The sequence below is a fragment of the Sarcophilus harrisii genome, chromosome 2, assembly GCF_902635505.1.
Source record: "Sarcophilus harrisii chromosome 2, mSarHar1.11, whole genome shotgun sequence".
Classification (NCBI taxonomy): Eukaryota; Metazoa; Chordata; class Mammalia; order Dasyuromorphia; family Dasyuridae; genus Sarcophilus; species Sarcophilus harrisii.
Genome location: NC_045427.1, coordinates 87,619,965 through 87,636,106, shown reverse-complemented (window position 1 = coordinate 87,636,106; position 16,142 = coordinate 87,619,965). Strand labels below are relative to the sequence as shown.

General features: G+C 39.8%; 1 protein-coding gene across 3 annotated transcripts in view; it reads left to right on the top strand.

The window, feature by feature from the left end:
- STPG4 (sperm-tail PG-rich repeat containing 4) overlaps nt 1-15,661 on the top strand; it is a 46,044-nt gene extending 30,383 nt beyond the window's left edge. For 2 of the 3 annotated variants that reach the window (XM_012540924.3, XM_003759156.4), the window contains exons 7-8: nt 11,411-11,515; nt 15,304-15,661. In XM_012540924.3, the coding sequence (XP_012396378.1) occupies nt 11,411-11,515; nt 15,304-15,420 (222 nt within the window). In that variant the 3' untranslated portion in view covers nt 15,421-15,661. Of the gene's footprint in view, nt 1-11,410; nt 11,516-13,090; nt 13,468-15,303 lie in introns of those variants that run through there. The other variant, XM_031950442.1, reaches the window with a different exon arrangement.
- Nucleotides 15,662-16,142: the final 481 nt, after the last annotated feature.

Below are 16,142 nucleotides of genomic sequence, written 5' to 3'. Positions count from 1 at the left end.
AATGGCATCAGCATGGGTCAATTAGTTTAGTGAGTAAAACACACAGGCACCTTTCAAACAGACAAAATACAGCTGTCTCCCATATTTCCTTTTAAATTCTGAGATGATGTACTTTATAGATTGGATCTTGGAATCTATTATGTAACTCTTTGGGGACAAATTTATAACCAAGAACTGGCATGTCACTTGGTATCCAATGTTTATAATGATGTTAGGGAAAAGCTCATTAGGGACTATGGTAAAATTGAAGTGTCCCAGAATCATAGTTCATAGTCTGTTTGAAAGAATTCAAGGAGATTCTTTTGTAGTCATAAAAAAATAAAAAAATAAAAAAAAACTTTACCATAAAACTGACAGACTAGTCTTTAAGAAAGTAAAGGAAAACTGGGGGGAGAGCTTACATAGTGAAATTTTGAGTTCTCAGTCAGTAGGATAACAGCTTATGTGGGAGAGCAAGGTTGTCAATAAGAAGTCAAGATGTAGTCTTTTTCCAGGTGGGGATCAGGTAAAGAAGTCAGGATGTGGCTTTTACAAAAGCCCAGCTAAGGAGCCAGGATGTCATTCAGGTAAGGAGATAGGAGGGGGAATTTTGTAAGGTTCTGAATTTTAGCAAGATCCTATGCACAGATAATACTCCATATTCCTTAGTTAGATATAAAGTTTTGAGGTGATCCTGGACTCATCTCTTCCCTTTCTGTCTTTTGGAGAGAGGAAATTCTGGGGACAAGGCTTGGATTTCCAATAAAATGATTAAGCTTCCTGTTGGTATGAAAGAACTAGACCCTATCCCTGCTGAAATTCATAAGTCAGACTTGAGGAAGAGGAGTTGTTCTGTTTCATCAGAACCTTATTAAAAATGAGCCTTAAACTACTCTCTGATTCAGAATAGAATATCAGAGATTGCATCTTTGTGGTAGATACAGGAGAAAGGTATTGGATCTGACCTCCCCCCATTCCCACTCATTTCAAAAGTGCCTTTACAGGAATCTTCACCTCATCATCATTCCTTCTGCTCTTCTCAGAGGCTGATAATAGAACTTGTTTATGTAAAAATTAGTCACCGGTATTCAAGGTTAAATGCCTGCAATAGACTTCATTCTCACTATTCCATTATTCCTAGTGAGCCTACTAAATCTTCCCTTCCTAATCTCCTCTATTCTTTTTCTCTTGCCTCTTCCTCCTTGAAATCCCTGTCTAGTTCTTTACCCATAAAGCAGCATAGTGAATTAATATTATCCCCGATTAGCTACTGATTCTTGAAATCTTGAAATTTGAGAACATCCTTATCTAGTTAGTTTAGTTTTGGTATGATCTTGCCTGATGACAGAGAGTGCAATAAATGGTCTTTTGAAGAAGACCATATCTTTCATATCTAGGATTCTGTGACTTTGGAAAGGTACTTGTTGATGAAGTCAGGGTAGCAATTTCTAGTTCAAAATAAACATGTGACAAATTCACAATGACTCTTCTCTTTGCCAAAAGGTAGGCTTATTGAGGAGAAGAGGTTACAGACAAAATAAGAGGTAAAATAAGCACCAGAGGAGCAATAAATATAGTAGAAAATAGAGCTGGGAGAGCAATAGAGTTATCAAGAAAAGGAATTTGGAAGACTCCTTAAAGGAATATGCCATTGACTGGCAGATTAGATCTATAGAGGAGTTTAACAGACTAATCAGAGTTTATGTGTATACACACACACACACACACATATATATATACATATACATATATATATATATATATATATATATATATGTAAAAGGTGCCATTAAAGGGAAAGCATTATGAGGGAGAGACAAAGAGAGTATCTCATAGTAGGCTTAGTCCTGGAAAGAATTTAGCAAAGATCTTCATGAGCAGATCTTTTATAAGGGAAAAATAGCCTTGGAGGTTTCTTACCACTAGGGAAGAATTTGAAAGCTCAGAGGGAAGGGTCAAGGAGGAGCCAGATGGAATACCTGACAGAGAGGTCCCAAACCTATCTCAAAGATATACTAATCAATATCTCAAAGGTTATTTAAAGAAGTCCAGAGGGTGGGGGTTCAGACAATGGAGGTTGATAAAGAAGAATTCCATATTATACAAACATGATAGTCTGGGAATTGATGATACCTGATATTAGTCAGATGAGTTTCTTCCTATCTGGAAAAAAGTAAGTCACTTGTTACTTTACAAGAGGTGACATTTGTGTTTCTAAGAAGCTAGCCTTTCCAAAAACACACTAATATTAACAACCTTATCTAAGCAACATTTTCTGAGCCATCCTGAATAGCATTTTCTGCTAATCAATCAATTATTCATTCAACAAGCAATTTATTAAACACCCATTAAGTTCCAGGTACTATGATAAATACTGGGGGTAAAAAAGAAATGGGCCCTGCCTTCAAGCAAACATAATCTATTGGTGTGGAGAGAAAGAATGCCATATGCACATATAAATAAATACAAAATATATACATATTAAATTCAAGGTAATTTCAGGAGAAGGATCAAGAAAAGCATCCCATAGATACTTAAATCTTAAGGGTATTAAGAATTCTAAAAGATGTCAGTGAGGACAGAATGCATTCCAGGGATGGGAGGAGGGCACAAAAACAATGGGAGGTAGAATGCTATTTGTAAGGAATAGCAGTAGATCAGTTGGTCTAGAATAGAGAATAGGATAAAAGGGGAGTAATACATAATAAGTTTGGAAAAGCAGGCTAGAACCTATCTTTGGGAAGGTCTAATAGAGTTATATATACATATATGACAAATATTGCCAAATAGATAGAAGCCTTTGTCTTTTATCTTAGAAGTAGGAGGAAACCACTAGAATTTATTGAGCAGGGAAAGACATGGAAAGACTTGTTCTTTAGGAATATCCATCTAATACTAGGGGGGAATTATAGAGACATGAAAGGATTGAGAGAAGGGACTCATTTAGGAGGCAATTTGAGATAGTGTAGGTGGTGGTTGTGTGAGTGGAGAGGAGGATAAATTTAAGAGCTGAAAGTCTGGAAACTGATTGGATGGGGAGGATGAGTTGAGGATGAGTCAGTTGACTTGTCAACTTGAGGAACTGGAAGAATAATGGATGGATAGAAACTGGGACGCTAGGAAAAGAGGGATGGGCTTGGGAAGAAATCAATAAACAAGTATTAGGTGTTTCCTACGTGCAGGCACTGTGCTACAAAGGATAATGAATTCTGTTTAGGACGTGTTGAGTTTGAGATAGCCACAGGACATCCAGTAAGCAGTTGGTGATGACTAGAGCCCAGGGCAGCTCAGTGATCATTGCACAACAAAGTCCTGAGTTCAAATGTGACCCTGGGCACTTACTAGCTATGTGATCCTGGCAAGTCACTTAAGCCTGTTTGTCTTATTTCCTATTTTAGATAGAATCCTTTTCTACTCCACTCCATAGTAAATCCTCCCTTGCGACAGAAAAACAAGTAGAAATACCTGATACTCAAACTTTTATCTACCTGGTAGTCTTATAGACCCTTCTGGTCTATAAGGAAATATATTTAACTACCTCTTCTCTAGGGCCTTCAGTGGTCCTTCAAGCCTTTTGTATTTATATCATAGTTGTTTCTGGAAATATTCTGCCTCTCCAATTCTAATAGTCTTGCAATGGAAAGTTCCATCCACATCCAGAGAGAGAAACTATGGAGACTGAATATGGATAAAAACATAGTATTTTCAACTTTATTGTTGTTGTTGTTGTTGTTTGCTTGTTTTTTTCTCATTTTTTCCCTTTTGACCTGATTTTTCTTGCTCAGCAAGATGAATATGGAAATATGTTTAGAAGAATTGCACTTGCTTAACTTAGATTGCTTGCTATCTTGGGGAAGGGAGGAAGAAGGAAGGAAATTTTGGAATATGAGGTTTTGCAAAGGTGAATGCTGAAAATTATCTTTGCATGTATTTGGAAAAATAAAATACTATTAAAATGTGTGAGGGGGAACTACTCTGCCTCTCCAGCCCATCATCCTCATCACCTTAAGCTTCCACTGTATCAAAGAACAAGAGATCAGCAAATCTAACCCAAATGGCAACTGCCTTTGCTAGCACAGGCTGCACTTACCTCCTACTTCTCTCCATGAAGAAGAGATGTGTGTTTCATTGTCTCTTCTCACTATAATTTAATAGTTTTGTTTTGGTTTTGTGCTCTTTTGGTTATAGATACAAAGCTGAAAGGGACTAGCAGGGTGATCTAAACCAACCCTCTCCTTTTCACATAGGAGGCGAAAGCCTAGGAAGGTTAGGGAATTTGCTCAGTATCACACAAGTAGAAAGTGGGAGACTTGAGTGCAAACCCCAAAGTTCCCATGTCACCCTGCCTCCGATTATAGTAATTGTATATATTGTTCAGTTGGATCTGCTTAACTCTGCATCAAAATCTTCCCATAGGTCTTTGAATTCCTCATGTTAATTGTTTTGTGCAGCGTATTGCATTCATTGGCCAGTGTGTACATGTATTCCACAATGAATGAATGAATAGCCACTTCTTTGTCCTAGGTTTTAACTACCAAAAAAAGCTTTTCTATGAATATATTTATTCATTTACAGGTTGGCGTGTTTTACCTTCCCTTCCTTTGGCTACATGTTATCTCAGGTTTCTATCCAGATTTAGAAATGGTCCTTTTTAAGGGAAATATTTGGGGTGTCAAGGAAGACTAACCTCATTAGATGGGCGGCTTGTCAAGCCCTTTTCAGGGTTGTTTATCCACCTTTGTTTGTCCTCTCACCTGTGGCTCCAATAAACCGTACGATGAACAGTTACCGTGGAAAATCATTTCACAGATGGGCTAGCGAGTTAAAGGTAACAGGTCAGTGAGTGACCTGTTGGTGAATTCGGGAGATCTTGACTCCAACATGTGGAGACTTTATCCCAGTGGAACGGGCCAATGAGAACAGTTTGTTCCAAAGGCCAGGAAGGGGGCTGAAGCAGGTACTTGAGGGTTTGGCTCATCCTCTGCATTACAGTCCTCCTCACTTTAGCCTCCCCACTGGAAGAGAGCACAAGGCTGAGGACTTTGGGCAACTCTCAGCTTAAGTCAAGACATCACCCTTGGTTCTCTGAAAATGAAGGACAAACACCAAGAGACAAACTTGGGATGTATAATAGTTACTGCAAAATAACTTTTGTTACATGACTTTTAATTTGGATAAAACAAGTGAGCCCATGCTGATGAAATAATGGAACATTAAATGGAGAGACTCAAAAGCCTGAATATGTTAATGGGCCTCATAAGGATCCTGATATCTGAAAGTACGGGTTTGATAAATGCTTCATTAGTGCTGGAAGTGAAAGGATGTAGGCTACAATATTTCTTTGCCACTCTACAGATTGATCTGTATATTGTCATTGGAGTTGAATCAATGGTAAAACACTTAGCAGCAGCTACTTTGACATATCTATTAATCTCCCCACCCCATTTGAGCTATTACAGTAGCTCATATTTCTCCAAGATGAGCAATGAGCTAAGGCAGTACCAACAACTTCACCTTGTTGATGGTCTCTGTTCCACCCGTCTGTCAGTTTGGGAACAGTGTTTCTTTCTTTCTGGCACAGGTTATAAAATTATGAGGCCTTCTCATTCCTTGATTACTAGACTTGTGCCCTGCTGCTAATAACCAGCTCCATTCGTAGGTGATATAATTGAGAATGGCAGCACTCATTATACCACAGTGACAAATAACGGTAAATAAGGGAAGCATCATTACTTAGCATCATCCAGCTATTGATGGGCACAGTTTACATTGGCAACATGTCACTGGAGCTCTAATGGAGAACAGGAATGGTGCAACAGATAATATACCACCAGGGTCCCAGTCACAAATTTCAGACTTCCTGCCTAGCTCTTTGACTGAATTCAACTATGGCCTTAGGCAAATTGGGTAAAATAGCTGTTCTTCAGAAATTAGATATAAAAATGGTCAATTCTGCTCAGCCTTGGGTGGATGTGAGACATATTGGGAAGTTCTGTGTATTCCTTTTGGCTTCTGTGGTGTAATTTGTAATCGTTGAAGTTCTAGCTCCTAGGGCACAAGAAGATATAATGGGAAATGATGATGCTCTAGAAAAGGATAAATGGAATTCTCAAGGATGTGGGAAGGCTTCTGTATGAGAAGAAAATAATCTTCCATTTGGAAGGACAAAAGCCAAAAGAGAGTGTGATTGAAATCTGTATACAAAAAGGAGACAACCATAAATAACTTTAACTAATCCCATAATACTAGAACTAGGGAAACACACTTTAAAGTTTGAAGGAAGTAGATTTAAGACCCATAAAAAGACGATCTACTTTATACAGTAAGAAATAAACACACAGAATATATTATGCTAAGCAATGCTAAAACATTTAGCATGATTCATTTGATATATTGATTAATCTAGCCAAAGAGTATTAAATTATTGTGGTCATATGGTGGGATGGTGGAATTTGAGGAAGGAATAGCCCGGCTCTTCTGACAGCTATTACAATAATGATTTAAGAGGAATGCTAGATTGAGAAGTGATTGGGAAATTGAAGAGCAAACTACAATGGATCATTTTTTTTCTGTTGAAGATCATTAATTCTACTTACATTTTTTTTTGAATGATCAGGGCAGGAACTGGGAAACAGTAGCATGGGGCAAGGGACAAAAGTGGTGTTGAGGAGAATCAGAGACAAGGACTGAGTTAAGAACTCTGAATTAGATCAGCAGGTGGGGACACCTTGAGGACACCAAGACTCTCCCAAGGACATAGTATCCAGAGCCTCAAGTTTCCAAGACAGTTAGAGGCTGGGGACTCTTTCCAGAAAGAAAAGCTCACAGACTCAGTCCCCCAGAGCTCTCAGCTAGGCCAGTAATGTCATGGCTACCTAGAGCAGATCATTGAAACAAAAACTAAACAAACAAAAAAAGGTAAAGAGCTCATATATGGCCAGAGATGCCCAAGACACAAACTCAGAAAAGATACAAAGACTCAAAGAAAAAACAGTTTGCTGTAAAAATTAATATTCTTAGAAAAAATGATCTAAGAGTTTGAAAAAGAGAAAAAAATTATATAAATGAAATGAGTATAATAGAAAAAAGAATTAGAGGGGAGATTTGGAAAGAGAATTAACAGCTTAGCACAAAAGTATAAAACTTTGTCCAATTAACAAAATGCTTGAAAATTAAAATGGTCTAAACAGAAATTGATAACTATGAGATAATAAATATCAAAACAAAATCAAAAGATAGCAGAAAATATAATGTCTCATATAAAAAACTGACTTGGAAAACATCAGGGAGAGGTAATTTAACAATCACTGAACTACCTAAAAGCCATGATAAATTTTAAAAAATATATATCAAATTTCAAAGAAATCACGAAATTAAAACTTCCCAGATCTTTTAGAATAAAAGGGCAAAGTAAAACTATAAAGAATTCATTGATCACTTCCTGAAAGAAACCCCAATATGAAAACTCTCAGGAATATTATAGCCAAAATACAAAGCATTTAGGTTAAAGAAAAAAAAAATACTGCAGGCACTAGAAAGAAATAGTTCAAATACCAAACAACCACAGTTAGGATTATATAAGATTTAGCAACTTCTATGTTAAAGAAGTGAAGAATATGGTATACTCTAGTCTAAAAGTCAAAAGAAATCAGCTCATAACCAAGAATAACTTAATCAGAAAACTGAATATAATCCTATAGGAGAAAATGGACCTTTGATGAAAGGAAGGATTTCTAAGCATTCCTGATGAAAAGACTGTCTTTCAGAAATGAATTGACTAGAAATTTTTGAAATGTCAGAATAAAGAGAAGCATAAAATAGTAAGTGCAAATAATAAGAAAAGACTTTATAAAGCTGGAGTTTTTGCTTTTAATGGAAAAGGTGGTTGTAGTTCAAGCATCCTCTAAAAACCTTAATGTCATTGGGGTCATGGAATTAGTCAAATGAAATGGAGAATCTGGGAATGATTTTTATTTTGTTTTGATGATATTAACCAAGAAAAAAAAAGGAGGGAAGAAAAAAATACACTAAGGGAGAAAAGAGGAGGAATACAAGAGAGATCTCACATTATCACAGGGCAAGTAGAAATCTACACAAATGAGAGAGATACAGTACACATACATGGCCAGTGTGGGAATTTTCCTTGACTATGGATTTGTGCTTTATTAGGATTTTTTTTTTAATTTTTTTAATTTTTATTTAATAGCCTTTTATTTACAGGATATATACATGGGTAACTTTACAGCATTAACAATTGCCAAACCTCTTGTTCCAATTTTTCACCTCTTACCCCCCCCACCCCCTCCCCTAGATGGCAGGATGACCAGTAGATGTTAAATATATTAAAATATAACTTAGATACACAATAAGTATACATGACCAAACCGTTATTTTGCTGTACAAAAAGAATCAGACTCTGAAATATTGTACAATTAGCTTGTGAAGGAAATCAGAAATGCAGGTGGGCATAAATATAGGGATTGGGAATTCAATGTAATGGTTTTTAGTCATCTCCCAGAGTTCTTTTTCTGGGCGTAGCTAGTTCAGTTCATTACTGCTCCATTGGAAATGATTTGGTTGATCTCGTTGCTGAGGATGGCCTGATCCATCAGAACTGGTCATCATCTAGTATTGTTGTTGAAGTATATAATGATCTCCTGGTCCTGCTCATTTCACTCAGCATCAATTCGTGTAAGTCTCTCCAGGCCTTTCTGAAATCATCCTGTTGGTCATTTCTTACAGAACAGTAATATTCCATAATATTCATATACCACAATTTATTCAGCCATTCTCCAACTGATGGACATCCATTCAGTTTCCAGTTTCTAGCCACTACAAAAAGGGCTGCCACAAACATTCGTTGTGCTTTATTAGGATTGCAGGTTTCTGCTCTCCTCCTATATCACTGTGTTCTCTTGTGGGAGGAGAGAGGGAGGGAGAGAGGGACAGAAAGAGACAGACAGACAGACAGACAGAGAGACAGAGAGATGTGTGTTAATTAAGAAAAATTTGATTAAAAACATTATTGTGCTCATACCACACAAAGGTGATAAATAATTATCCTTGCCCAGTTTTACCTAGTTTTATATTTTTTCCCCTAGACTTCAAGTATAAGTGGTACAGGCTTAAAAATATAAATTCCTTAAAAGATTAGATAAATTCATGGATGATATCTTCCCAATGGGAAATATTAGGAAATTGCCTCTTGATGCCAATGCCATAAGTAAACTCTTGGGCTGTATGGACCATCAAACTGACCCAATATGGCCATTTTTATGAGCTTTTTATTCTAGATGATTAAATGGTGCCCCTTTGCGCCCAAAGAGTTAATGTGTTTCCAAAGTGCTTCACACAAAGCACAAAATCAAAAGCATAAAATCTGGGTCATAACATAATTCCATCATTTTCCCATGGAGTATAAAAAGACCTAAAGAGTTTAACCTACAGTCATATCTATTTGTGGCTGTAATAATATATTTTATTATGGATATATATATTTGGGAAAGTAAGGGGACATTTTACGGTTGGTACTTGTCTCCATGGTGTGATTTTGGTCCCTGACTGGTGCCAGTCAATTGCATTGAATAAATTGTTTTTCTAGTCTGATTACTTGGTAATCACTTCTTAAAGACAACTCAGTGGAAATCAAGTTGAGGTTGACAGTCACTTTGGGGGATGTTGTGATAGTTATTCTTGAATAGAGTGGTGAATTGACAACTCTAGATTCAGGAATGGTCAGTTTGAGCCAGTTGCTGCTTATTTTTTACTTTCAGTCTGTCAAGAAATATGGAGACCCTATTTAAGAAATAAAAAAATGACATAAAACAACAGTTACCATCCGCAAGGAGGGGGAAGAAAGTGAAGAGCATACTGTGAATTCACATCTACTGAAGAGGGTATTCACACATAGAAAAGTAACTAGTAAGAAATAATAAGGCTATGAATGAGTGTACAATGAGTTCAGAAAAGGAAAGATGACTTGATTGGCATTAATGAGCAGAAAAAACTTAATAAATGAGACAAGACAGGCCTTGAAGGATGGGCATAGAACTTTCTTTTCTTTATTCTTGAGGTTAATTGTCATTTTTTGTTTGTTTGCTGGCTTTGTTTTTAAGTGACTTGAAAGGAGACTTACCTACTCCTCTAAGTAGTTGATTTGTTTAGGAACAAAATTTAAGAGGTAGGAATTGACTTAGTCCAGGTAAGTCACTTAATTTTTCTCAGCCTCAGTTTCCTCATTTATGAAATTTGGTGGTGGTGGTGGAGTTTGATGATTTCTTACGTCTCTACCAGCTCTTACTCCATAATCCTTTGAACTTCTGAGGGAGTTTATAAGAATGAACCATATTACTCTTGGATCCATCAATGTCGCTACTGGGCCTGTATCCCAAAGAGATCATAAAAAAGGGAAAAGGCCCCATGTATGCAAAATTGTTTCTAACAGCTCTTTTTTGTAGTGGTAAGGAACTGGAAAATGAATCAGTTGGGGAATGGCTGAATAAGTTATGGGATATGAATGTCATGGAATATTATTGTTCTATAAGAAATGATTTCAGAAAAGCCTGGAAAGACTTACATGAACTGATGCTAAGTGAAATGAGCAGAACCAGGAGAATCTTGTACACCGTAACAATAAGATTATGTGATGAGCAATTGTGATGGACATGGTTATTTTCAATAATAAAGTGATTCAAGGCAATTCCAATAGACTCATGTTGGAGAGAGCCAACTGCAGTCAGAGAGAAAACTATGGAGACCCAGTGTAGATCACAACATAGTATTTTCACCTTTTTTTTTTTTCTCCTTGTTTGCTTGTTTGTTTTTTCTTTCTTGTGTTTTTCCCCCCTTTTAATCTGATTTTTTTTCTTTGTAGTGTAACGAATACTGAAATATGTTTAGAAGAATTGCATATGTTTAACCTATAGTGGGTTACTTGCTGTCTAGGGGAGTGGGTGGGGGGAAAGGGAGGAAGAAAAATTGGAACACAAGATTTTGCAAGGGTGAATGCTGAAAATTATCATTGCATGTATTTGGGGAAATAAAAATCTATTAACATGATTCAGAGTTCAGTTCTCTGCAGGTGGGTGTGCACGCTTATCGGAAGGCAGAGGTTTGCAGTTGGCTTGTGTGTTGGTTGCACACACACTGATGGTATGTACACATGACCCGGCTTTATCATCTCAAGGATACAGATATCCATGCTCAAAGCTAAACTAACTCCCAGTGACATGGTGAATATTTTCTTCTTTAATTCTCGACAATTCTTTCCTCAAGTTTGATAGTGTGCCATGTGTGAAAAAGTATCAAAATAAAATTTTAGAAGGAGATATGTCTACTTTAATTTAATGTGTTACATACAACCTAATTATCCAGGAAGAAGATTGAAAAATTCTCAGTATTCATTATAATGAAAAATTCATTTTTCCTTTAGAAAGAAGGCCCAGGCCCGGCTTATTATGAGGCAAAATCGTCAAAGATAAATCCTATTACATCCTGTTTCCAGTCAAAAGTGCCTAGATTCCAGCCAATTCGTTCAGTGAGTATTCTAGAACTAGAGATTAGTTAGGAAAGACAAGGCTCTCCCAGAGGGGCAGCTTTAGCAGCCAATACTGTTTGAGAGGTTCAAAGAGCAGCAATTAGCCCTGCCCTAGGGGTTTACTGAGGGTGTGGGACTAAATGACTTCTAATCGAATAATCAATTAACGGGAAATATTTCTTATATCCCTACTGTGTGTCAGGCCCCATGCCAGGTGCTAAAGGTGGAAGTACAAAGAATAAAATCATCTTTATTTTCAATGAACTTACATTCTAATGGGAAACAAATGTCCCTAATATATATATATATATATATATATATATATATATATATATAGCATAAATATGAAATTAGCAAACACAAATAAATACAAATAATGTGATAGTTTGGGCAGTTTGGGCCAGAGGACGCCAGCAGTTGGGAGGAATCAGGAAAGGCTTCGTGTAGATGGTACCTGAGCTGCGTCTTAAAGAAAAAGGAAAAATGATTCAGATGTGAGAGAGGAATGCTTTCCAGGGCTGTGATGGTCAGTGCAGAGGCTAAAACTGGAGGAGCAGAGAGAAAGCAAGGTTGGATTGGGGTTAGGATTGCCATTAAGTAACACAGATTTAGGAACAGCCCTGAATGCAAGCTCACTGCATTTCCATATTCCCTCAATTATTTCTACTGGAAATGTCAAAAGGTTCAGGGCAGCTAAGCGGCACAGTGAATAGAGTCAGGAGGACCAGAGTTCAAATGCTGCCTCAAACTCTTACTAGCTGTGTGAATCTGGACAAGTCACTTACCCTGTTGCCTCCCCAAACCCCAACAAAGAAAAAAAAAACTAATGTTTTGCATTTCCTACCAATTCCAGTTTGATTTTTACCTTGGATTTGATTTAGCTCAACAAACATTTATTACTTTACAATTGATTAGCTGATATGGGTTGACTCTCTTAAACTTTGTAAATACTTTAGAATCCACGATCTCATTTTTTGGGGTTTGGAAATAGATTTTTCTTATATACATTTAGAACACAGAATCTTAGGGTGGGAAGGAACGTTAGAGTTTCAGACCATCTAGTTGGACAAGAATTAAGTCCAATGTGGCTCTTTCCAACAATGAGATGATCCAGGCCAGTCCCAATGATCTTGTGATGAAGAGAGCCATCTACACCCAGAGAGAGGACAGTGGGAACTGAGTGTGGATCACAACATAGCATTTTCATTTTTTGTTGTTGTTTGCTTGCATTTTGTCTTCTTTCTCATTCTTCCCTTTTTGATTTTTTCTTGTGCAGCAAGATAATTGTATAAATATGTATGTATACACTGGATTTAACATATTGTTACCATGTTTAATATATATGAGATTACTTGCTATCTGGGGAAGGGGTGGAGAAAAACGGAGGGAAATTGGAACATGAGGTTTTGCAAGGGTTAAAATTGAAAAATCATCCATGTATGTCTTTTGAAAATCAAAAAGCTTTAATTTTAAAAGAAGAATAAAGCCCAAAGACCCAGAGAGTCCCATAGTTATGGCAAAGCTAGTGCTAACACTTAGGTCTTTTGACCTCAATTGTTTTCTTTCTCCACTTAGGCCTCAGCTATATTAAAGCACTCGTTAATTCAAGAGAAAAGTCATTTCCTTCTACCCTCTGCCCAATTTTAAAAGCGTCTACAACTTTTCACTTCTAATGGCCCTTCTGTGCCTTTTGGAGAATCTGCCATTTGCCAGAGAGAAGAGGAGGGGACAAGTGTTTACTATTAGGCACCTGCTGTATGCCGGCACTGCGCTGAGTAATCACAATTATTTCACAAATATGCATCCGCATGTAGGAGGACGGGAGGCATTTTGGGGGCGGATCTTATCTTGCAGGTCTGTGGGACTGGCACCTACATTTTCCCCATGACAAGACAGTGTCTTGCATGTTTCTGAATTCTGAATTAAATTCTACCCTTTTTCTGTTTGCTGAGGCAGTTGGGGGTAAGTGACTTGCCCAGTCACGCAGCCAGGGAGGGTTAAGTGTCTGAGGCCCGATTGGACCTCGGCTCCTCCTGACTTCAGGGCTGGGGCGCTGCCGCTGCAGCACCCAGCGACCTCCTAGCTTCCAGTCTTTCTTCTGAGAAAACCAAAGGGCCCCGCGCCAAGGTCTTCACTGTCCCCTCCCATTCGACTCTGTTGGAGGCCATCTGGGTCCTCCTGGCAAAGACACCGCTTTGCCCATCCCTTCTCCAACTCATTTCGCAGACGGGGAAACTGAGGCGGACGGGGGGAGAGACCGGCCCAGAGTCACACGGCCAGATCCCAGCTCGTGAAGAAGGGTCCGTCCGACTGCGGGCCCAGGCCTCTCCCCCTCCGGCCGCAGGGCCGCCCCGGAAACCCCGGGCTCAAATTCTTCGTGAAAGAACCCAGGCCGGGGCTGCAGGCCCGCGGGGAGGAGCGGGGAGGAGCGGGGAGGAGCGGGGAGGAGCGGGGAGGAGCGGGGACCGGCAAGTGTGTGTCAGGGACTCCCAAGGTGCCCGGCGCCCGGCTGGGCGCTGGGATGGAGGGAGAGGCAAAGCCGGCGCGGAGCTGCGAGCGGGGGGAGGGGGGGCGGCCTTCGGGGCTCCTCTCCCCGCCCGGCCAGCCCTGCAGAGCCTCCGAGACGCTCAGCCCCCCGCGCTGGGCCCAGGCCGCCGAGGCTTCTGGGAGGCGCGCTCCTCAGGAGCCCAGGGGAGCGCTCGGGCCAGGGACGGCCAAGCACAAGCTCGCCCGCCGAGAAGGCGAGTGGGAAGGAGGACCTGGAAAGGGAGAATCAGGCGGGAGGGACGGCAGGAGCAGGGGCTATCGGGCCTGGGACGCGGTCTAGCAGCCGGCGGCGGGAGGGCAGGAGCTCAGGCCATGCACACGGCGGGCGCCGGTTGGGAGAGAGCTCCGTCACTGCTGGGCAAGTCACCAAGCCTCTCGGGGCACCTCTGCAAGGGCTCTCTCTGTGAGTCTTTGTTTCGGGGTCCCTGTGTCCCTCTCTCTTTTCCCCTGTCTCTCTCTCTCTCTCTCTCTGTCTCTGTCTCTCTCTGTGTCTGTCTCTCTGTCTCTGTCTCTCTCTGTCTCTGTCTCTCTCTGTCTCTGTCTCTCTCTGTGTCTCTGTCTCTCTCTGTGTCTCTCTTTTGTCTCTGTCTGTCTCTCTGTCTCTTTCTCTCTGTGTGTCTCTGTCTCTGTGTCTCTGTCTCTCTCTGTCTCTGTGTCTCTGTCTCTCTCTTGTCTCTGTCTCTCTGTCTCTCTCTGTGTCTCTCTCTGTCTCTCTCTCTCTGTCTGTCTCTCTGTCTCTGTCTCTCTGTGTCTCTCTTGTCTCTGTCTCTCTGTCTCTCTCTGTCTCTGTCTCTGTGTCTCTGTCTCTCTCTTGTCTCTGTCTCTCTGTCTCTCTTTCTCTGTGTCTCTCTGTGTCGCTCTCTGTCTCTGTGTCTCTGTCTCTCTGTCTCTCTTTCTCTGTGTCTCTCTCTCTGTCTCTGTCTCTCTCTCTCTCTCTCCAAGAGCGATGTGTAAAATAGATTAGCAACGGAAGGGTGATGTCCTCATCTCATAGCGCAGGGCTCTGCTCCCAAGTGAAACGGCTAGATTAGGGGTCAGAAACAGCCTGCAACCGTGTCTGTTAAACTATGCTTTGTCGCTCCAGGGTATTTGTTGACACATTTTCTCTCGGGAGGGGGTTTGTTGAAGATGATCTCATGTATAGACTTTAAAAGCTGGTAACTCAACTGCTGCTGTGTCACTTCAAGGTAAGTTAGCCTTCATTATCTTTGTATAGAAAACCAGCCTTTTTTCCCCCCCAGAAAACACCAGGCCCAGGAGCATACAAGTATACCGAACAGATACTCAGGCAGCCACGGAGTATTGCCAAGATGGGACGAGAACACAGCCTTTTCTTCAACAATACAATTGGTTTTTGAGTAAATTGGTTTATTCTCTGACAACTGGTTGAGTTTAAGTAAGAATTACATGAAAAAGAAAGAGCTTGTAAATTGTTTTAGGGTCAGCATAGGTGCTAGGATAGGGGAAAACTATTATACCACAAGTACTACTATATAATGTAGTCCAATGCCTTTTTATAGAGATGTATGCTGGTGATAAAATACTTTTAGGATCATCTCTTATACTATTGAGAAATAAATTGTAAAGGGACCCACTTACCATCAAGACTCTGTTATATTATTTGTTACATTCGGATTTTTTAAAATCTGTACTCACAGACTCTATAGAGCTGTCGTTGAGTAGTCTGCCCTGATTTGAAAATAAAGTTAAGGCCATGTTAAGCTTGGATCTAGAAATGCAACAGTCCTACTAAACCACACCAATTCAACTCAGTAATCATCTATTCTTTGCCTATTTCCTATATGTTTGGCAGTGCCCGAGGTGCAGGGTGAATTGGGGAGGGGGAGAGATTGGTTTATGTTCTCAATTAGAGACATAGAATACTGGTCTGGCTTGGGGATGAGTCGGGCTGGTCCCCTAGTAGTTTACGATTGATACTGAAACAAAATGAAATTTATTTAGCCTTAGCAGGAGAAGGATCTTCAACAAGCATATGTGCTGGAGATACCTCTAAGTGAAGGGAAGCCCTCTTGCCTCCTTCTAAGGGAAGCTCTCTTGCCTCCATTATCCACCGGGATCT